Raw genomic sequence first — 23,171 nt, forward strand, 5'->3', positions numbered from 1 at the left:
ACAAAAGCAGAGCAGATGTGCTGTGAATACCAGATTTTTCAGCGTTATGATTAATGTGACATCAGGAACCTTCCCTGAGACGTTTTGCTATGAAAAGAGACTCTTCACAAAACAAAGCACAGGGCCTGATTTTATTCTGTAGATTTACTGAAAGGTTTGGGGTCTTTCCACTCTAATCTGATTCCTAACACTTGGCACCTCTTGTCTTGAAATGGATGATGTGTGATTTGATGGCAATTAGCACTTGAAGCTCAGGCACCCTTCAGAGAACATTTTTTCCCACAAACAAGGAGGGACTGCAACACAGAGTCAAGCACAGCCTCTGCACTTTATTTTTCAAGTGGTTTTAGGAATGATGCTGTGAAGGCTGAAGTTACTTGTTATACAAAAGTAAATCTCTAAAGATGCATCATGCTCAAAGCTTACATTTGCCATTTATTGTCCAATCATTTATTTTCCATAAAGTACATTCCTGTGTGAAATGGCGTTGGCAAACAGAATACAGACAGCACCCTGGGATACAGGTATCTGCAGTAACGATCAAGCTTCATTCCATGCTTTTTACATTTTCAGTCTTTGAAGCTGAGCTGTAACTTTGTGATCCTTCAAGGACACATATATCTTCATTTTTATCAGAATTTGTCAGATTTTCAGAGGGGCATTATGAAAAGCTATAAAAATGTCTAAAAACTCCTTTTGTCATAGGTGAAGAATCATCTCTCTAACTACAGCCAGCCTCTTGATGTATCTTACAACTTCCAGGTCGCTTGACTTGAGCACACAGAGAGGTTCCACATGTGGAATTGTGGAAATATCTCTTCTCTATAATGGACTGAAGCAAATACTTTGACCAGCTGATCCTCCTGCTCTTCTTCTTCCCCTCTTTCCCCCAAAAATCTCAGTCTGTGTTGAGTTTCCAGTTTGGGATTATCTCAGAATGTGAAATTATAAGATGCATTTAATCAAAGGTTTACTTCTAGTGCAGGACATTCCTTTCTAGATTTTTTTCTAGTTTGAGGGCAGCATTTTTCTTAGGTGGTTTCACTGGCTACAGTTCTTAATAGTTGAGATTCAGATTGCCTGGCAAATAGAGGAAATATGCTGAGTATCACAAAGAGAATGCCCTAAGCCAAGCACTACAGAGGCAAATATCAGTCTGGATTTTAATCATTCTGCTAAGCAGGCAGACAAGGTGCTGAGAAAGTTGAATAAATGTCCTGGAGAATGAAGGGAACAGTACAGTAAACGTGGCCAGGGATACAACAGAAGTTGTGACTACAGTGAGAAGACTGGTAAACAGAACAAACTGCAGTAAATATTTGCAGTACTGCTAAATAACTGTCTCATGCCATTGAAAATACAGCAATTGCCTGTACTGTTTCCTAACCTTGGTGATGTTTATTAGCTCATCCTCCAAGCTGCTTAGAGTCTTGGCAGTTTTAAATACAGATTGACTATCTACCTCTATGTGAGCATCCCTGGCAGCGTCCCAAGTAACGTGATGGTATTTAAAATCTTTTGATCTTGCCTGGGCTATCCCAAGGATGGGGTTTAAGAACTTAGCTTGGCTGTGGGTTTGCACTATGGCAAGTTCCCAGTGAAGTCGTGGAGTCAACTAATTGTACTTTCTAGATATTTCCCCAGGTCTCCAGATAATTTAGTATTTATATTACGTAGAGGAGCTCTTTGAGAATTTAAGTTAATGAAGAAATAGAATGGTGGCCTGTGCATCTCTTGAAAGGCTAGACTGATTTCTTTCTCTGGATTGCTAACTCCAATAGACAACTGGTTGAAGCAAGCTGCTGAAACAGAACATATTTCTTGCAAATCAAAGGCCAGGTTTGAGGGGGTTGGTCCCTCTAGCATGGCCAGATTTCATGATTCCATGCTTTTATTGGGTGCATAAATGAAAAAGGCTTTTTGTTGAGTTTTGTTTTGGTTTTGTTTTTGTTTTTTTAGCATAACATATGTAAATTTCCCTTGAACTATTCTAGGGTGACTTCACTCATATCATTGTCAGTTTTGGGATGTATACAAGAGACAAGGCCTCCTCCCCTGCAGGTCATTAATCCTTCCATATTCTGAGAGCAGACTATTTTAGCATAACAAATTAGTTTAATCTGTTTGAAAACTTGGGTTGTCAGCATCTATCTTACAATATACTTTGTCTATTTTGTATCCTGAAGGAAAGTGAGATGAGGAGCAAAGAGTAAATAATTGCTGCTTATTGCTTTAGTGGAACTTCTCCTCTCCTCAAGTAATTTTCAAGTGTTATGTAGAAAAGAAAAAATAAAAATAAAATTCCTTCCCTTTTTATTCTTCCAGCAGAATAAAAAGCTGAAAAGGATGCAGAATTCTCTGCTTGTGCCTCAGAGTAGGTGATCAGCAGTGTTTGAATTTCAAAGTAACTTATGTGAATTGACAGCAAAAATGACACGCACTAAACCCACTGGAGATATGGTTGGTTGATCTATTTTCATTTTATCTCTGGAGGGGCTCAGTGGAGTCATCAAGTACTTTATACTAAATGTGTGTTTAAGTGACTAAACCTGACTGAAGCACTTGTCAATGCTCTGGTCCTCTCAGGATCTCACCCCTGGTGTTTTTACTTCAGATTTTTGTCAGTATCTGACATCCAGGGAGGTAAACGTAGAAGCCCCAAGTTTAAGCCACAGGTGGCACTTTGAGGTTATATATTACTACTGTGTCTTACAAAACTGACCTGAAGAAAAAGTAAATTTTAAAAATACTGCTGGCTCCTCAAAGCATCTACTAGGGAGGTCTGGCAGACTTCCATTCAGTAAAAGATTAATTGCCCAGTTATGGTCTCGTTACTTCTATAAGCAAAGGAATGCTCCTAATGAATTCAACAGGTGTGATCACACGTGTGTAGGAGGAGAGCGCAGCACAGTGGGACCTGGTCACGCAGAGACCTTGTAGTGAGGTGGGGGAACTGGAGTGCTCTGGCAAGCACCCTTTCCCGCAGGCGCTCTTTTGCATAGGAGCAGCTACAAACTTGTCAGGTTTGCCTAAGAAACAAATGAGAGGCCACGTGTGTGACTGTAGGCAACACGTAACGGTCCTCTGTGGCTCACCAGTGAGGCTCCTCATGAGCTGTAACACCTTGTGACAGGAGGCTACAAACGTTTGGCTTGCAGATGCGTTTTCCTTCGTAATAAATAACAGTTCACAGAATGGTTAAGGGTTGGAAGGGCCCTCTGGAGAGCATCTAGTCCAACCCCCCGCCAAAGCAGGGTCACCCAGAGCACATTGCACAGGGTTGTGTCCAGGCGGGGTTTGAATATCTCCAGAGAAGGAGACTCCCCACCCTCCGTGGGCAGCCTGTGCCAGGGCTCTGGCACCCTCACAGTAAAGAAGTTCCTCCTCATATTCAGATGGAACTTCCCATGTTTCAGCTTGTGCCCATTGCCCCTTATCCTGTCAATGGGTACCAGTGAGAAGAGTCTGGCCCCCTCCTCTTGACACCCACCCCTAAGGTATCTGTAAGCATTGATAAGATCCCCCCCTCAGTCTTCTCTTCTCCAAGCTGAACAGCCCCAGCTCCCTCAGCCTCTCCTCATAAGAGAGATGCTCCAGCCCTCTGATCATCTTTGTATCCCTTTGCTGGACTCTCTCCAGTAATTCTTTATCTTTCTTGAACTGGGGAGCCCAGAACTGGACACAGTACTCCAGGTGTGGCCTCACCAGGGCAGTGTAGAGGGGCAGGATAACCTCCCTTGACCTGCTGGCCACACTCTTCCTCATGCACCCCAGGACACCATTGGCCTTCCTGGCCCCAAGGGCACATTGTTGGCTCATGGGGAACTTCTTGTCCCCCAGAACTCCCAGGTCCTTCTCTGCAGAGCTGCTCTCCAGTAGATCAGCCCCCAACCTGTACTGGTGCATGGGGTTATTCCTCCCGAGGTGCAGGACTCTACACTTGCCTTTGTCCTTTTTATGCAGCTTTCTTACACTGACGTTAGTTGGCTTTTAGGTCAAGAGAGATGCATAGATCCCAGTCTTGTCAAGCTGACAGCTCCATTCCCAGAGTAACCCCAATGCACTGAGTTTGCTGCACTTGTATCTGCACACAGTGGGACCTGAACTGTCAGGATCTGCCAGATGGGTGACGTGAAGGTTAATGCAATTCCAAGGTCTGTAAATGGAGCACAACAGCAGTACATGGCAGTGATGTCCTACACCGCTGAGCTAGGCCCACCAGGCAGAAGGTACCCAGGAAGCCTTTATGGTAGAAAGTGACATGCTGCTAATATGTGATACGGAAAGGTGCTGCACAGGAGCTCACCGAGTAATCCAGAGGGTTGCAACTGAGGGCTGTGTATGAGCTAGGACCATTTCTGTTTGATTTTGGTTCTTGCAATGACAGCGAGAAAGTGACTTTGTTCTGGGAGGCGTGCTTCAAAGTGGCGTAGCCTCAATGGCGAGTCCAGTCTTAGGAAATGATCTGAAAGGGTGGAGGAAGTAGGTTTTTTCTTTAAATTAGTTAACTTTGTGTATGAAATTAACCTTTGATTTTTGCTGGAATAAGACAAAATAGATAATACGTTGCATTACCTAGAAAGTTTGGGCAGTAAAAGGTGTCTGTTCAATTGGGGAAAGACTATAAAGTCAGAGAGGTGTGATGCAGCTTGGCAGGGCAGCCAGATGAAGGAGGGAGGTGCACGGCTGTCACTGGGGGGGTCCACCAAGCTGCTGGCTGAATTTCCAGGACTACCTGCAGAAACACTGCCTGCACACCTTCTAGGGAAAAAAATCATCTCTCTGGTATAGGAGGGGTTAGGATGATGCAAATTGCGCACAGAAGGGCAGGAGACGGCTTGAAAAGGCAGCTCTGTGTGTCAGGTACTGTGTAAGAGATGACAAAACTAACTCCTTTGGCTTGAACTATCTTCCTGGTACTGCTGGCTACAGCAGGGCTTGTAGCACACTTTAATCTCTCCATCCCCAGGAAGGGGTGGGCGAGGGGGGCTGCTACGTGATGGCTACAGCGGGTTCAACAAGTGGAGCCTGCTCGGAGCTGTGGGAGGAAGCCTGGGACACGGCGAAAGCATGTCCGCCCCAGCCAGTGGGCTGTGTCCGTGTGTGACACTGCCATTGTGCTCGGTGATTTACTCCCAACACAGCAAATAAGGCAAGTCAGATGAAAAGGAGGATTGAGTGAGAGACCAGGGCAAGCCTCCCAGGAATAAACGCTGTGTAACTAAGAGCCCAGCGCTGAAAAAGGCGAGAGCATGGCTACAGTTCCAGTGTCAGAATTAGCACCTAAGTACAAGATTCCTTGTGGATAAACGCACTTGAATAGATTTGAAGTCAAGGTTTTGCTATTATTATGGGAAGCAAGTAGTAATGATAAAAAAAATGCAAGACACTTCTTGCATCTGAAATAAAACCTGCCCTTCCGTGGAAAGAGATGCTATACATCTCCTTCAATGCCAAGTTAAGGTGTTTAAATTGCCCTGTACTGTTCTCTGACCATACTGTCATTACTGACCATAATGTCATCCTTTTTGTGAAATCAAAATACTCCTTTAAAGTGTTTCAGATGAGTAGTAATGTGATTTGCTTGTTTAGCTTGTGATTTTTCTATGACTAGAGACATGTGTGGTCTAAGCTTCATATGATGGGAACATATTTACCTGTTACTGTTAACTTCTTGAAAAACTTACAGTTCTGGGCTTTTGGGCAGACTTCTACGTAATATATAACGTCTTACAGTCTTAAGTAGAAGAAAATATTAGGTATAAGCAGAATTAGAAAATAAAATTACACCAGTTCATCTACAACAATCTGCTTGATGTGCTCTTGCAGATGAGGCTCTGCAAAGTAACATTTTATTTTACCCTCCATGAGCTCAGTTCCCCGACTGTCGTTGTTCTCACTGAGTGCCATCAGTCGCTGCTCCCTGCCTGTCGCTGTCCTCTCCAAGGACATACCCGTGGGCTGCAGTTCTAGTCAGTCTTTGGTGTAATCCAGCACACATACACCCAGTCTCCATGCAAATTTTGTGCCATCTGAAATAAATTGTCAAGATGCACCTCACCTTACAACCAGCAAGTAGCTGATACTGATGACACTAGTCCAGCAGAAAGTTGTCCAGATTTTCTTTATTTAATGTCTAATTTTTTAAATAGAAGAGTTCTAGAATGCCTAAATATAAAACGTGCATTATCATTCTGATTGGAAATAACCTACTACATACACCTTCTTTTGTGGATTAGTGTTTCCTTCCTAGAGCTTTTCTTTCTTCACCTAACAGAGCCAACTCTAGATCAGTTAGGAATATTTCCATATTCCTCTCGTGTTCCAGATTTGGATCTGTTTGGTCCATCTTGTAATATTTTATAGAGTAAATTAACTGAGAAATTATTGAAAATATCTGGACACTGTCTCCTAAAAGAAAAGAAAAATTGAACTACTTTGAATATAGGATAACCTAAAGCATGACTTTTTTAGAAAAATTAATGCTGGTGACAATGAAAGAAATGAATGGAGGAAATTATGCTAGAGGCCTCCATCTTCGTACTTATAAGAGACTATGAGGGGATGAAGCAAGCCTCTGCATTCCATGTAAAAAGGATTCCTACTCATTAACACATATAAATGCTGAAGGATAATTAAATAATTTGGGAGACAGACCATGCATATGGGAAGCATTTTTGGTATTTTACGACCCCTTTCACTAACCTATGTAATTACTGTGCTGCTGGCTAGCACAGCAACATGAAAACTCTGTGAGCATCTCCATTATGAAGTCTATTTCAATTCTAAATGAACCCCCTTTTTATTTGTTACGCTGAGATCAAAAAAAGGTGGTTAAATTCTGTTATTACCTCCAATGCTATTAAAGAGAAAAAAAATCTGTAAACTTAATAAAGTCAGCAACTTCTAAGCCACCTACAATGTAGTATAGAAAACAGAGCCAACTTATATTTGGCAAGAACAATTCACATCAAACCAATCTAATTTCCTTCCCTGACAGGGAAAATGGCTGAATGGATAAAGAGAAGCAGTAGATGGGACGTTTTTATTGTAGTTACATTTTTATATGTGGCATTCTTATAAACAATACTTATATATCATAGGACTATATTAGAATACATGGATGGTGTTACCTTCAGCTAGAGCAAAACTTACTGGAAAAAAAAAATGAGTTTAGGGAATAGCTGTTAATGATCTGCTCTCGGATAGAGTGTATCAAGGGGAGGTCACCAGAATCTGTCCTGGGACATAGCCAGTATGCTCACTTAGGCTTCTAACTTTGCAACTGACACCAGGCTGGGAGGGAATGACAGCAATTTGGAGGTTACTCCCAATACCATCTTGAGAAACTGGAAGAGTAGTCCAAAAATTGAAAAGCTGAGCTTCAGTAATAACAAATGAAAAGTCCTATACCTGGGAAAATGAAATCAAGTGCACCAGGACAAAATGAGAATAACTCTCTGGGCAGCACTGCATGAAAAATGGGACTTGCATAACTTCCTAAACTCTTCCATATTCTGATATTGTGAATTACGCATTTTTGATACAATACCAATGATAAACAATTTGTTGTGACATCATTTGCCTCTGAAATGAATTTAACTCATGCTTTTCAGTAAGGAATTTCTTGAAATTTACCTTTAAAGTATCTGAGCTGACTCATTAAATTGACAGGGATTAAAAAATAAAAGACAGTACAAATTTCTAACAGTGGAGAAAGGGGACAAACCTCCAACACATGCACCCAGTGTAGGAAGAACAGGGTGTGCCTCTTAAGAAGTATCTATAAACTATTTGGTAACTAGTTTGGCTTAGAAACTTAATAATGTGATAAGGGACGTTTCAACCCTGATACAGGAACCTGTGTACTCAGAAAAAGTTTCTAAGTCAGGCAAACTTCAGTTAGCAAACATGTACCAGAGATGTTGATAGCAATATTTTGCATTGAATTTGCAATATGAATCTGTGGGCAGAAAAGGCAACTGTAATTAGGTACCTCAATTTAGGAAAACATTTAATCACTTGCAGGTACTGAAACACTGTCCTGATTTCATTGGGATTTGGTTTCAGGTTGTGGCCAGCCATGGTGACCAGGCCATTAGCAGTTAAACCTGGACAGCTGCCCCAGGCTGGCCCACAGCTGTGTGCTGTGTCATTGACATCAAGTCCCCTAGGAAAGGCAAAGCTTGCTGGGGAGGAGGGGGCTCTTTTTGCTCTCCTCTCTTCTCTCTCTTTTGCATTCTCAACGATTGCTATTCCTGGAGCAACTTGCCAGTGCTCTGTAGCTAAGTATAATTTATGGTGGTTTGTGTTGTTATTGATATTGGTTTCTTTACTAAATCTGTTTAACTTTAATCCACAAGTCTCCCTCCTTTTCCCAATTCCCTTCCTTGGTTGGGTGAGAGAAAAACTGTTTATTGTTTAGCCCTGGGTGCGAGCTAAACATAGACAGATACTTTCCTGAATAGATGCAAACTATGTTGTTTCCTGAGTTAGGGATCATAATTTAAGGTCATTGTTGTGATTCCAGGTCTAAATGATAGCAAGTTGGTATAAGATGAAGGTCTAGAAGTGGGATTTAGAAGGTTAAAGAGCTTTGAAAATCTGAACCTAAAAGAAGAAATAGTTTTCTTTACTATATTTTTCTAAATACAAAAGTATAAATAGGAGCAGCATGTAAAGCTCATAGACTGGTCTCATTCTAGAATATGATCCTCTCTGGAAGAAATGGGACTTTGGCTGGAGCGAAATAGTGGCTTACCAAGCCAGTTAAGGTGAATTCTCAGGAGATGTACCTGCAGTCTTAAATGCTTTCTGCAGTATGCTCAAATCCCCACGCATTTCTCTCCACTGCTGCCTTGCAGCATGAATTCTGGCCAAACCTAGATCCTGCTTACATGCTCACACACTTTTTGTGGTACTTGGAAATGGAGAAAGCTGCTCACTGGAGTACTGACTTAAATAACATTACAAGTAACACACTTGCCAGTCGACAGTCTGAGAACTCTGCAGGATATAGCAGCTGTCCCTCCATCTCTACACTCACCACCTTCCCCTCAACGTGCACCTTCCTAGCACCTTACCTGAACTACGCCCGTGGGTTTTGGACTCCTGCACAACAGGAGAGGAGGATTCTCTCGGAGCAGAAGTAGTTTCTGCCATCTGTAGTGCCAGTGTAAGCAAGTAAAGTGAGCGGGACAAGCTATGAGGCTAGTGGCCGCACAGCGTAGAGATAGCCATGCTAGTGTTAAGCTCTTTAATCCCAGTAACACGGAGCTCTGCACTGCTTAACTTACCAGTTACTGCTTAACTTCTGCCAGTTTGGGCATCTCTGTGCCACACTGGAATATGTGGAATTATGGTGTTCCATACGCTGTGGAAGTGTGGAATGAGACCACAAGCATGAAAGTGATAATCATCATCAAGTGGTCAAAGCCAAGAGCCGTGTTCCACGGACAGTGCTTTAGGGCTAACACAGGCCTGAGATCCATTAAAGGGTCTTGCACGTGGAAGCTGGCCTGGTCCTGCGCTAAACGTGCTGTGGGGCTAAAAAAAGGGGTGTTGTTTCCAAATGGTCAGTCTAGCACCATCCCTGAGCTTTACATTCACTTTAAATTCACGTGCAATTTTAAAATAAATACTACAGATGAAGATTATCTTACAAAGAACATAAAACTTACATCCTTAAACTCACGCTATTTATTTTGATGTAACCCATAAAGTTCCTTCTCTGCAGGGCCCAGCTGACATTTCTTACTGTCTTTAACTAGTTCATCTCTACCTGTTTAAAAGTGACTTTTTATGCTTTGTCATACTTTGGAAAGCAATTCTGCAGGACAAGAACTCATCTTCAGTCTTTGGTGCTCGTGCCAGGGAGAACTTGATAGACTAGACAAGTAGTGTGATCTCTCTCAGCACTAAGAGCTGTATCATTCTTCCAGATATCCCTGTAAATGACAATCATCTGGGACATTATGTGCCCTCACAGTGTTTATAACATCCTATAGATTTTTTAAATAAATGCTTTTATCTTCTGCAGCCACACAGGTATTAGCACACACAATGCTTACAGCAAGACACCGGATAAAATGATTATTTTTAGAATTTCCTCACTTCATAAAACAGTACAATAGCTATGATGCTACAAATAACTCACTACCAATTCTTCTTATAAGCAGAGGAAGTGTAAGTTTAGGAAGAGACCAGGAGTTCAGAATAGACAATGTACTAAAATACAGTTTTAGTACAGTTAGGAAAAAAAATATTAAATATTAGCTTTACTTTGGATCAGTAAAAATATAAACACTTTATTCCATAGGTCAATTTGAAACTTGGACAGAATTGCCTAGCACTTAATAACCATCAGTGAGTCCAAGTTTGGTCTAAAACCAACAAAAGCAGTGAACTATTAAATTTGTGACCAACTTTCTAAGTTTTGGAAACATTTATCTGTGCTATTACAAAAGTGGGGTTTAGTTGGATGATGTATTTTTTGTTTGAGACTCTCACTAGACTCCCACTATATTATTGTGTGATTTTAGGAAAGTGTTTTAACTTTTCTCTTCTGGAGTACGACATACTCTGTCAGTGAAGAAATGATAAAAGTCACAGCAGAGTTGAAAACTGCTGGCCAGAAGTTGCCCTTGTGTGTTTTTCTCCAATTCATATGACAAGTTGAACAGCTTTCATGAGAAATGGAGTTATCAGCCACCTGATCACAGCTGGCTTTGTACATGTGACTTAGCTGGCAGGAAACATCTGAACTGGTGTTAGTTAAGGTGAAAAAATAAGTGTGTTGCAAATGGATTCTGAATGTCAGCAATTTCTTTTGAGGCTTTCTTGAAGTATTACTACGCTGAGTCCTGTTGCTGTGTGTTTGAGGAGTAGCTTCAGCTCCCTGTAGATCAGCATCCTTACTTTGACCTACCTTCCACTGAACGGGCCCACCTCTGTTATGGATCCCTACCAAGGAAATTGATACGTAGCTTCTAATTGCCCTCTGGCTATATTTTAGAATATTATTTGGAGACATTTAATAAGCTACAACCAGAGATTTTTCAAGCTGTGTTCCAATACTGTGATTTTGTAGGCATTTTTTGACGGACTCACACTTACCTACAGTGCTGCAGTTCTGATTCTAGCTGCTGAATGTATATTTGCAGATGTGGCACTTCGTTAGCTTTCACCTCCAGCTCCTTCACCTTCCCAAGACTGTTCAGGACAGCGTGTCTCGCCTCTTCAACCTTCTTCCTCATCTCTGCTTGTTCCCTCTTCAGGTTACGGTTGCAGTCTTCCAGACTGACCAGAGCTTCCTGAGAGCTCTTCAGCTCCCTTTCCAACTCTTGATTGAACCTAATGGCTTCTTCAATTTGCCCATCCCTGGAGCTCCGGATGAGTTCCACTTCCTTCAGGACACTTTGAAGGCACTTGGTCTGGGAATGGTTCTGCGTTAACTGTCTCTTACTCCCTATAAAACAGGTCCCCTCTTCCTTATGGTTAGCGTGGCTTTTCCGCAGTCCTACCTATAATGAACAGGAGCAGAAAGCAGGGAGAAATTGATGTTTTAAAGCAAGTGACATTTTAATCAAGACAGAAAATGGCTGGATTGGTTTTTGTTTGGTTTTTTTTGAATGACATAGAGTTGATCAGCAGCTAATAAGCTACTTACCTTTGCAAAATAGACAAGGAAACAATCTCTGGAAAGTAGTTTTTAAATACATGTCTACAATTCTAAAACTACTCATTAAAGAGGAAAGTTAGGTTATTGCACAAGTTTCTGTACAGCTTTAATTACTTTAGCCTGTCCTCAAAAGGCAAGTATTATTCTGAAAAAAATATTTCTAGTTATATTTTTTAAGTCATGTTCAGTAGAAGTGAACAGAGAGCAGCTGGTGGTGTCCTGGACCTCTAATCTTTGTCCCTTTTCTGATTCCTTCTGGGGCCTTTGACTGGTGACTTTGTGTTTGCTCCTGACTCCCTGTCACTTTTCAAATGAAAATGGTAGAAGTGGCTTTCACCTGCTGTGCTGGGCCTTGTGCAGATGGACAGCCAGCTAATGCCAAATGGCAGTGTCGCATGGAGCAGAGCTCTGCGAGTGTTGCGTTACCATTAAATCCGACCTGGTCAGACCTGCCAGAGCAACCGGTGAACGCATCCCTTCAGTGCTTTGCCTGTTCTATGCTATTTCATGCCAGAGTAGTTTAACTGCTGTTAAGTATGGATGTGATTCGCTTGAGCCAAAACAGCAGAAACAGAAACCAGCCCCAGAATTAATGGGGCTCTGCAGAGGAGCCAGAGGCTATTCATCAGCCCGTCTGCAGAACTGGCTCCAACTCTGAACCCTCATGACCATGCTCTGAAGAAAACACACTTCTAATGTTTCTGAGGCAAAGCGCTCGGGCATTTCTGAGTCACTGCATGTGCTTGTGCAGGTGAGAATCCAAAAGTTCTTCCTTACTTTGGAAAAAAACCCACAACGGTGCGCAACTGGTGTATGACTGACTGTGTGTGCAATAGCAAAAGCATCAGTATAGGCTTAGGTTTGTTAAACTGGTGTCTTCTACAATCTTAGCAGGGTGGTACTCAGCGCATCCCTTCTATTTTATATATATAACATTTCTCCTCACAGACTATCTGTAACCAAACTTTGCTAAAAAGCTAATGCCGAAGATGTCAGGGCAACCCGGCTCTACACCGCACTGCCTTTATAAACCGCTCTGGGGCCGGAGCGGTCGCTGCCAACAGCTTTCCGAGCGCGGCACCTCTCCCGGCCCCGCTCCCGGGAGGGCCGGGGCCGCGGGCGGGGCCGCGCTCACCTGCAGCGCCAGGCACCGCGCGTCGCTGCTCTGCAGGGCGGCCCGCATGTCCTCCACCAGCTCCCGCAGGCTGCCGTTCTCCTCCTCCAGCTTGGCGATGCGGTCCTCGGCCTGCTCCAGCGCCACGATCTCCTCGTAGCACTCCCGCGAGCAGGGCCCCGCCGGCCGCCGCCGCTCCGCCGCCGCCGCCTCCCGCCCGCCGCCGGGCCGCCCCGCCGCGCCGGGCCCGGCCGGCTCCCTGCGGCGGCGGCGGCGGGGGCTGCGCAGCCGGATCTGCGTCTCGATGTGCTCGCTCTCCCGGCCGAGCGGCAGGCGCGGCACGGCGCGGCGCGCAGCGCTGCCCGCCTTGGTGCTGAAGTAGCCGCAGAGCCGGGCGTGGAACTGGCGGAAGGTGAGCTCGGCCGCCAGGCCCTCCCACAGCCCCGCGCACTCCTCGGGGTCGGCCGCCGCCTCCGCCGCCTCCTCCTCCAGCCCCAGCACCTGGCACAGCGTCCGGAAGTCCTCGCCGGGGATCCTGCCCGCCCCGGCGCAGTCCAGGTGGTGGAAGATCTCCTGCAGGTACTGGTCCAGCCCGGTGGCCAGCACCACGATCTCGTTCTCCACGCCGCGGTCCAGCCCGTAGTGGTAGGCCAGGGCGCTCACCAGCCACTGCGTCCGCCGCGCCGGCCGCCCGTACGGGTCCCAGCCCTCAGGCGGCTCCATCGCGCCCGCCTGCCCCGCCGCGCCGGCCGCGCTCCCCCACCATGCTGCGCCCCCGCCCCGCCTCGCAGCCCGCCCCGCTCGGCCCCGGCGCCCGCGGGCGGGGCGGGGCGGTGGCCCGGGGGCGGAGAGGGGCGCCGGGGGCTGCCGCCGCCTCCCGCCGCGCCGGGGGCCCCGGTGTCCCCCGTGGCGGGGTCTCTTTCCCCCCCGGCCGCTTCCCGACGTGGAGTTTTAGGCTTCCCCCTCAACGGGGAGCGGTGGCCGAGGGCCGTCCCCTGCCTGCGGCCCCCGGGCCCTGCGGGGTTCACCGGGCAGAGCAGGCAGGTGCCACCCGGCTCCGTTTGTCTGTCAGGAAAAGGGTTTGAGCCAAACCTGAGCTCAGAGTTCGTTTCTGACTTCTTAACTAACTTCTTTCTGGTTCTTTTTCAACGTGAGCAAAAGCATAGCATCGCAGAATCCAGTTCGACAAGTACCACTTGTGGAGGAGTGAGTGGTCCCACTACATTCATGAAACTAATGTACTTAAAAGTTGGTCATCTTTATGTTTGCTTGCTCAGGTTTCTTCACCTCTGTAGATGTGGCATCTTTATGGTATCAGTAAGTGTTTGTTAAGTAGTTTGTGGTAGAGATGAATCAACGTTAAAGTGGTTAAATGTTAAACTGTAACGTTAAACTGGTTCAAATGACTGAGCTTTCCAAAGAAGTGATTTTTGTCACTTTTTGGCTATGCATTAGGACCTCTTTGGAGTCATTAGGAATCTCCTGTCCAGCTCATGGGTTTACTTCAGGGTTTTTTCAGTGGAGTTTTTTGATGTATTCTTGTACCTTTAAAGAGCATTTATCCCATTTTTCTCTTGTTTGAAGTGATACGTAACTTGTAACTTACATTTTTGATTGACTTGGGGAGTGACTGGATGAAGTGATAGGTTTTTTCTTGGGTAACATATATGTATATATTCTTTATTCACTCTTACAGCCATGTATACCTATAAAACTTTAGATTTCATAGTCTGATAATGTTATTAATGCAAGAAATTGACTTAGGGTCAAAATGTCCCTGTAATGGTTGGACTCGATCCCTGAGGTCTCTTCCAACCTGGTTGATTCTGTGATTCTGTAATACAGCACCAGAAAGAGATAGGAAAGACAAAAACATAGACCTTGAATGTTTTTAGCAGATACTATGTAAATCCGCATCTGTTATCCACACACACCAAACCGACTGACCCCAAACACCAACTAAAGCATCAAGGTCCTGGAGTCAGACAATGCAAGAGTCTAAACTTGTTTTGGTCTAGCTAGTTTCAATTGTAAAAATATTTATCGAGTGGAAATAATTGATGTAAAGGCTGACAGAATCTTTACCAGGCTATAAACCTGTCAGTGTAAATTTTACTTTAGCACCTACGGTTTCCAGTTGGGTTTCTTGGTGGTGTCTCTGGGCAGAAGAGCATTTGGGCCTCTGTTGAATTCCTCGTTGCCCATCTGCTGGGCTTCTGGTTTGAAAGAGTGAAGGACATAAAATGGCATGGCAAATCTTTGGCTGTCTGTGTTACCCTGTAACAGGGAAATGAGAATGTCAGAATGATGTCAATTCACGTTCACCAGACTTTCATCTCTGAAAGCAGATACTTGACACCAGCAAAACACCCCAAACCTTCGGCCACTGGATTTTGTTTGATTTTTCATGAAAAGCTCCGACTGCGGGACCGTTGGATTTTGCACCATGTTTTCTTAAAAAACAACCACCCAACCCAAGACTTTGAAACATTAGACAACAGCGAAAACAGTTGGACCAGGAGAAATCTTAAATGTCGCTTCAGCCTCCCTGTGACAAGGGGCTTGGGTCTGGTAGAAGTAAACTTGCCTTTTGCAGCCTGCTTTCCTTTAAAACTAAACCACACGTTGCTCCACACGTAACCTTTTCTCCAGTGCAGTGCTTCTGATATCAGAGTACAGAGAAGCCTGTCACAGTGTAATTACAGTAACTCTTGTATTTACTCCCGTCTATAGCAAGACTAAAACTTTACTCCTGACCTAGACAAGGTTTGCGTGTTCCTTGACTTATTTATACCTGCTCAGAGAGATGGCAACATTTTATGAAGTATTCAAGGACTTTTTCCTTCCTAAGTTGTTCCCAGTTCTGGTAGTGCACTCCAGCACTTGAAGGGAGTCCCAATTGAGGAAAGAAAGATCTGAACGGAGTGGCTCTTTCTACAGTCTTGTGGTAACAGTTGGAGATTAGAAGTATATTTAAAATACTGCTTTTGAAATTACTTAACTGGATATTTTTATTTTAAGAGGTTAAAAGGTGCCACGATCAGACTTAAGCTTGTTTGCCGACATAACTGATGGAATGTTTTAAGTTGTATTAGGTAGCCGTGGGATTAGTTAAGACATGTAAACTACGTTTGTAGAAAAAAATGGCTTGAGCTTAAATTAACTATAGTTGTATTTTATTTCATGGCTCATATGTGTTGCAGGACTGAGGATCAGCACAGTTTGCATTAATGTTTGACGCTGCAGGATATCAGTAGTCTGCTCCCATTTGTGGGGTGGGTTGTCCTTCAGTACACAGAGCCAGCCAGAACTGCAGGGCTGTGGGAGATGCTCAGCTTGCCAGAAAGATCACTTCATTACAGGAAAAAAAAATAATTATTCCTGCCAGACTTTCTGCTATCAAGGAGAAAAGTGAAAATGTAGTGCTAAGTACCTAAAATTTGTTTTCCAACCCCTTTCCAACAAAGTCATCCTGTGATGTTATCGATCCTTTTAGAATTGTTGTTTCTGAAACAGTTGCTTTCACAAGGAACTTCAGAGATGAGTTAAAATAATATTAGTGGTGCAGCGTTGTTCTTGGCGTGTTCTTGAGGTTACTCGCCACTCCAAAAATGCTGGGCGTTGTCTTTTTGTTTGGTAGGTCCAGCGTACTGGGACAGCTCTGTGTACACATAAGCCAAAGAAGGAAAAATGTAATTGAAGGTCCCAATCTGCCGTGTAGTTGTGCTCCTGCCCGCAGTGTGTTTTCATTCCATACTTACACGGACAAGGTTTGAGATGTACGGGAGTGTGTAGGTAATTCTGACAAACGGTGCGAAAGGCAGTAAAGATGTTCTGTGTGTTTGGTGACGTAAAGAGCGTATTGGGTGGATAAAGGAAAGAGTTTCAGTAACGAATACAGGGAACCTTAGTAAGCTTCTGAACATGGGGAAAATGTGTTAAAAATGGACAAGAACTGGTGTCCGGAGCCTCTCTTGCTGTGGAGCTGAATGGGAAACCAGTGGGGTTAACACAAGACCTTACCGAACTGCAACTTGGTTTGTATCCTGAGTGATATTACTAATTAGATTGTGGTCTTTCTCTTGGCGTAAGGTATTTAAAGGGAAGAAATGACGTGTTATGGAGTCTGCAGAAGGAACAGCTGCAGCTCGCTGAATAGCCAGGTGGTGTATTTGACATTTCTTAGCTGTTCAGCATCTGGAACAGTTTTAAGGCTCTTCTACAGTAATTAGAAAAGAGAAATCTACTGCTTTCAACTTTTATTTAGTGGTGCTCATGGGGTAAATGTTTCTTTTTCTTAATGAACAAATTTTGGAGTAAACAGAGGGGGAAAATTGGAAATTCACAATAGGATAAGTGAGACCAGGGTCTGACTTGTAGTGCTTCAGTCAGTACTACTCCTGGCTCCTTTCTCTAGCTGATAAGTTTGCCAGCAGTTCCTGGGCAGGCTGTAGGGAGCAGATGTGATCCGAGCCTCTGCTACAAGCTTTTGACTCCCGTTAAGAATATGTATCTAAATTACTTCAGAAAAATATTTTCTTTCTAAAACACTGATGCTGTCTTAATTTCTGCTGTAAGTTAGACTGTAGATTCTCAGGATAAATGGGTATTATTTAGATTTAGCCTTTTTAGAGCACTTTTTCTCCTAGATATTCGTAAAGACCAGAGATTGCTAAGTCTGTGTGTACAGGTGAGGGAATAGAGGTACAGTGACTGTAAGGAGCAGATGCAAGGAGGGCGATGGAAGCTTCAGCCTTGGTGTTGAGACCCATTTTGTGTCCGTCTGGCCATTCCTATGACATCTAGAACCTGAAGTCCCTGGAAAAACAGAATCAGTTTCCTTAGGGGTAAGTTGGACATCTTAGTGTACAGTCCTGCAAAATGGCATGCTGGGCAGAGAGCTGCGTAGAGTTAGGTGATAAGGAGAACATGGGTGTCCCCTACTCCTTGTTGTTCTGAGGTTTTACGCACTTTGCTGAGGATTCACAGCCCCGAGCGTTTGCCTGAGAGGAGTCGTGAGTATGAGTTTCTGGCCTGCCAGCAAATGGGGAGTGTGTGTCCTGTTCCCTGCTTGCTGAGACTCTTCGTGCTCTTTCAATAAACCATGGTAGATCTTAAGACTCTCTTTTCCTATTGAGCCCAGCAAATCTTGAACTCCTTTCACAATGGTACAGTTTCATCAGAAAGAGTGGAAAATGTCCCTGTGCTCTGCCTAAGGCACAGCCCTGGTAGTCAGCTAGGTCTTGCTCCTGATGGTCAGAAGATGCAGGTGCAGCAAGGCCTCAGGGAAGGGAAGAAGTAGACATGGGTCTCCTGCCTGCAGGGTCAGCGTGCAGGCAGTGCAACTGGTGGTCCTGAGGAAGATATGACACACTGTCCACAGCCTTTTATTTCCTCACAGCTGTGTATAAACCAGAAGTGTTGCGGTTTGGATGCGGCCCAGTCTGGTAGGTACCCAGCAGGTGTATCTACAGCACTTTCAGTCTGAGGGCTGAAGTGGAAGGCTGGCATCTAGGACTTGCGTCTTGATCTAGCTTAGGGGTGAAAGGAGCACCAAACTGTTGAATCATGTTAAGATTGGGATCCTTCTGGGCTTTTATGGGCTTTTCAGTTTTGTGGGAAAAATTCAGGTGCTCTCATTGTGTTTGCCTGAAAGAGATTTACCAGACCCCATGCGTGAAGGCACCAGCAGGTATGGGAATGGCACACAGGAATCTGTGTATTCTTTCGTTCATAGAATACGCCTTGAAATGTTGAAGCTTTTATCCGTCAGGAAAGTGTTTCATGACAATCATGTGTTATTCCATTGGCATTTTAATTTCCACTCAGCTGCTTTTTCTCAGACAATTGGGATAGCCTAAGTTCCTAATGATGGGTTGTGAGACATAATCACGTGGGAAAAGGAAGAGAACCGAAATCTGGGAAATGAATCGTCCCACTCTTTTTCACCCCAATTGTGTGAAATCTTGTCAAACTAAATGGACTGAAGTGGGCTTAAATACTGAGCTGTGCATATGAAAAATAGGGGGTGTGGTTTGTGCAAGAAGACAAAAGAATTATTATTTGGTGTAGAATTGTTGAACTAATCCTGTAATGGTTTTGCTGCTGTCTAAGGAAGGGGAAGTTGATATCAAGTTGTGCGTACATGAAATGTTAGTTATAGTTTAGTCAATCTGAGTCTCTGAAAGGGAGTTAGTGAATAACTGGTGTGCCTGAATTCACACTGGTTTACTGCTTAGTGGTTCGGTGTGTAGATAATCCCATGTTACTGTCTCCGAAAAGCATATTTCTCTGTTTGGTTTTTTATCATTTCTGCTGAGTCGTTTGGATGATTGTGCTCTTCAAATTACTGACAAGTGAACACACTTAGACATTGCCTTGATTACTTAGCTGCGTGCACCATTAATTACGTACTACTGATTGTAGACAATCCTTGTCTCATGCCTTTGCCCACTCTACCATAAATATCGTCGATGTTCAAGACAACAAACACAAATTTATCCAATGGGGAAGAAAAATTGCAGGCGTTTGAAAGGGAATGTGATTGCATTTTGGGGGGTTTTAATTCCAGGTTTATGTGGCAGAGCTTTCTAAATGTTCAGATTTGTAAAAGTACAGCTGTAATTTGGACTGTCTTCTGCAGTGAGGCAAGAAACCCGCAGTTTATAGCCTCAGATGGCATCCCCCCTTTTCACTTCTTTTAGCGCTGTGTTGCGGTTTGCTGAACGCAGCGACGCGCTGTTACCCTGCCCTGTCACTTGGAGGGTTTTGTGGGGATTGCCCCTGCGCCCAAAATTAATCTGCTGAGTATATGTGTTATGGACTTTGAAAGCATTTTTGAAATGGGAATTTTGGGCTTCTTCATGCTATCCTTCCTTGCTTCTGCTTTGGTTCTAGTAGGGATTTTTATTTCAGCACTAAAATAAAGCTCTTTGTCTTGTTCCGTAGCCGTTGAGTCCATTGTCAGACGTCACAGCAACATGGCAAACCAAAAGCACGAGAATTCAAAGGCGCTGGAAGAAGAGGACGTGGAGGAAGATGATAGAGGAGAGATGACAGACTTGAACACAGTCTGCTCTGAAAGCACTTTTGAAACTGAAAACCTAGAGGTGCTTGAGGGTGATGGACATCTGACCCCAGAGGGTGGAAGCAGCAGGATCCTTCTGTCTGAAAAACCTTCGGTGGAACTGGAGGGCTCCCATACTGTGACCTGCACGTTCACAGTCTCACTAGCTATCCCTGTCCTGTCTACAGGTAAGCACCTGATACCGGTTTTCCTAAGAACCCTTCTTTTATTGCTTCATGAGTTTGTGTGGCAGAGTCCTGGGTGGTTTAAGGAGGTGGTGTTAGAAAAGGTGTTAGTCAATCTGAATTTTCCTGGGTAGATTGCTCAAGAAAAGGACAGTGGGACATGGGAGCCTTTTGTCATTGGGTGATTGTCACTGTGACCTTTCCTGATTGCTGACTCCTCAGTAGTCACAGTTATTCAAGTTGATGATCTTAGCTGGTGCTTATTAATCAGTCACTGCCTAATAATGAAAATAAAGGTAGTTTTTTGGCGTATATACTCAACTTGGATAATTATGATTTTGGGTAGTTTAAAGGTGGTGTTGTCATTTTAGGAGAAGGTAGCAGCTGTTCAACAGATGAGGTGTATTCTCCAGTGGCGTAGGGGTGTTTGGGTGTAGCAGGAGCAGGTACATTCAGCCTTCCCCTGAGCAGTGTGGAACTGCGCTTTATGGAAGTCACCTGGGTAACAGGACATCTGTGCCTTGGGAACTGCAATCGCTGGACATCATGCCACAGGAAGAGAGGACGAAGGGGGGAGTTCTGGGAGCTTTATGGACCGTTACGATAATTAAACCTGGGTGAGAATTGCAGGGTTGGGCACTGGGATAAGAGTTTCATGTTCAGCAGTCATCCGTGTTCAGTCGATCATTTTTCTGTTGTCGCACTGGAATGCCTGTTACCATTTGGTCACTGCAGAGAGCATTAATTCCCCCTGAAAGTATCGTCTTTGATAACATTCAATGCTTCCAAATAATTCTAATATTCTCTCTAGGAGAAAAGCGAAAGAAACCCAATCCCTCTGATACGCAAGAAGAGAGAATTCGAGTTCCTGAATCGGGAGCTACTGCACGAATGCGACGTTTCTATCACATTGAGTACTTCCTTCTGCCAGATGACCTCGTACCTAGACAACCAGATTTGGTGGTGGCTGGGGGGGCTGCAGAGCTATTTACAGAATCTGATTCTAAGGTAAAAGATACAATAAAACTAAATAATCCAAAATGTCATATGCAGAAGGTGGGAGGATGTTTTCAGATATGCAGTGATGGTAGTTACATATTGTTTAAACAGCTGCTTAGGCCTTACCTGCACACACAGATATAGAACAAATATCAAGGACAGAACTCGACTCTGCTAGTCCAGATCAGCAGTAACTTCCTACATTTGTAGTAAGAGGCTGGTGGATTTCAGAGTATTTTACTTTTATTTTCCTATAGATGATCAGTTTACTTGGGATTATAGCTTTTATCTTTCAAATACCAAGATAATAATATTTGAAAACAACTATCAATTTTATTAACAATGAAGAAAAGAATGAAATTTGTGCCTCTGATCTTTGTTGAGGAGAAAAAGTTTTTTAAGGTACTTGAAGAATGTTACAAATTTTGTTTTATTTAGACACATCTAACTGAATCCCGCACATCCAAAGTCAGGAACCTAAAAATTGGATATATTGTTTTGAATGCACCTTGGTTTGTTAAGAAATTATTTCTAAAAAGTTGATGCTAAAATAATTACTTTTTTTTTGAAAGAGAGAGACTGTTGATTTTAAAGCAACCTGTATACTCTCAGGTGTTGTCTTTGCACAACGATCCTTCTAATGACCCTCTTTGCTTGCTTTGCACTTCTTCTGAGTATCAGTTCAATGTTTTTATTGAACAGAATGCACTTGCAAAGCTGCTGGTTGAAACGTGTTATATTGGCAACTCTGATGAGTGCTTTGTTCTTACAGCTTACCAGCATATAGATGTGAAGTTTAGTCCTGGTGCTTTAATTTTGTAAATACCAATTCAGCATTTTAAAGTGTATATATTTGCTTTTACAGTATTCTGCTAAGTCCTCGGTCCACAATCTCATGCTGAGCAACAGCTCAGTTGCTGTTTGGTCTTACCTCAGGTCTTCGTGTCAGACCTTGACTTGTTAAGATTACTTTTTCCAAATCCAACAAAATATGCTGCTCTGACACAGCAAGGGGGAGTCGTGTAAGACCCAACACAAGCTGGAGAAATAAGAAATGTACAGTTTGAGAGCAGTGGTGATAGTGGTCAGCATGTGAATACAAGTTCTTCAGTGCTGGTCAGCTCCTGTGAAGATTTTCATCTTTTGTTTTAATAGGCTATTACACCATGGCTTGAAAATGGCAAGATGTGGATATCATGGGACGATAGCATTGATATTAATGTCACTAATGAATATCTAATCAAACTAAAAGATCACAGAATAATTTTAAAAATCTGGGATTCCAAGGACAAAGTTTCCTCAAAAGCAAAGCGTAGTGAGCCAAACGTCATTTCTCCAGTAGAAGGGGATGATGAGGCTGTTGGTAAGTCTGATGCAAACAGGCACGTTGTAAAACCTATCTTGAAATTGTGACTGCACCTATTGATAAGTTACTGTTGAGATTATTTGACATTCTTATGTCATTCCCACTAAAATAATTCCTACTTGTTTGTGTTTTAACGAATGCATGAGTCAGTTTCTGAAAATTTTGATGGCAGGAAAATATAATTAGGCCTGTATACCTGAACCTTTGAAAACTAACGAGTTATTTGAGTCTGTGGGGTGTAATGAATGTATTCATTTTTCAAAGATTGATTTTTCTTTTTGTTGTCCTGAGAAGAAGCAAAACTTGTACAGCCACGTTTTTATGCTGTGCATCTTTCTGTTTCACCTTCGCCCCCTTGTCTCCCACAACCCAAGGACTTGAATCTATTCATAAATTTTGGCCACACTAGCTTGAAGATCAGTGGTTTTGAAGACAGTTATTTTATAATTTATAGTTAATTTTTACTAGTTGAGTTAATTTCATTAGAGGAGAGAGAACTTGTTAGGGCTCTTATAGACATGTATGAAATGAAATCTCAGTCCTTAATAAATACCAGAGAAATAAACATGAGATGAAACCTATAGGAAATGGGGTATCCTTTGTTCTGATGGCCTGGAAATACTGTTAGCATTAATTTTACTATTAAAATATGCATAATTTGTAGTAGAATACTGTAATTGTTCTTTCTTTCCCATGTGTATCAGTGGATAGAGATTCGATGAAGTTATAAGATTTCAAATGCTAGTTAATACAGGGTTGGG

The 23,171-nt window shown here is 43.4% G+C and overlaps 2 protein-coding genes across 4 annotated transcripts in view; one reads left to right on the forward strand and one right to left on the reverse strand.

The window, feature by feature from the left end:
• EFCC1 (EF-hand and coiled-coil domain containing 1) overlaps nt 1-13,517 on the reverse strand; it is a 56,424-nt gene extending 42,907 nt beyond the window's left edge. For all 3 annotated transcript variants that reach the window (XM_068420009.1, XM_068420008.1, XM_068420010.1), the window contains exons 1-2: nt 12,816-13,517; nt 11,116-11,522 (exon numbers count right to left, since the gene is read on the reverse strand). In XM_068420009.1, coding sequence (XP_068276110.1) covers nt 11,116-11,522; nt 12,816-13,517 — 1,109 coding nt within the window. The remainder of the gene's footprint in view (nt 1-11,115; nt 11,523-12,815) is intronic.
• Nucleotides 13,518-19,267: 5,750 nt separating this feature from the next.
• Nucleotides 19,268-23,171, forward strand: part of CFAP92 (cilia and flagella associated protein 92 (putative)) — a 31,974-nt gene continuing 28,070 nt past the window's right edge. The window contains exons 1-4 of the mRNA XM_068419805.1: nt 19,268-19,334; nt 19,743-20,048; nt 20,857-21,053; nt 22,200-22,407. Of these exons, the coding sequence (XP_068275906.1) occupies nt 19,268-19,334; nt 19,743-20,048; nt 20,857-21,053; nt 22,200-22,407 (778 nt within the window). The remainder of the gene's footprint in view (nt 19,335-19,742; nt 20,049-20,856; nt 21,054-22,199; nt 22,408-23,171) is intronic.

The sequence above is a fragment of the Nyctibius grandis genome, chromosome 29, assembly GCF_013368605.1.
Source record: "Nyctibius grandis isolate bNycGra1 chromosome 29, bNycGra1.pri, whole genome shotgun sequence".
Classification (NCBI taxonomy): domain Eukaryota; kingdom Metazoa; phylum Chordata; class Aves; order Nyctibiiformes; family Nyctibiidae; genus Nyctibius; species Nyctibius grandis.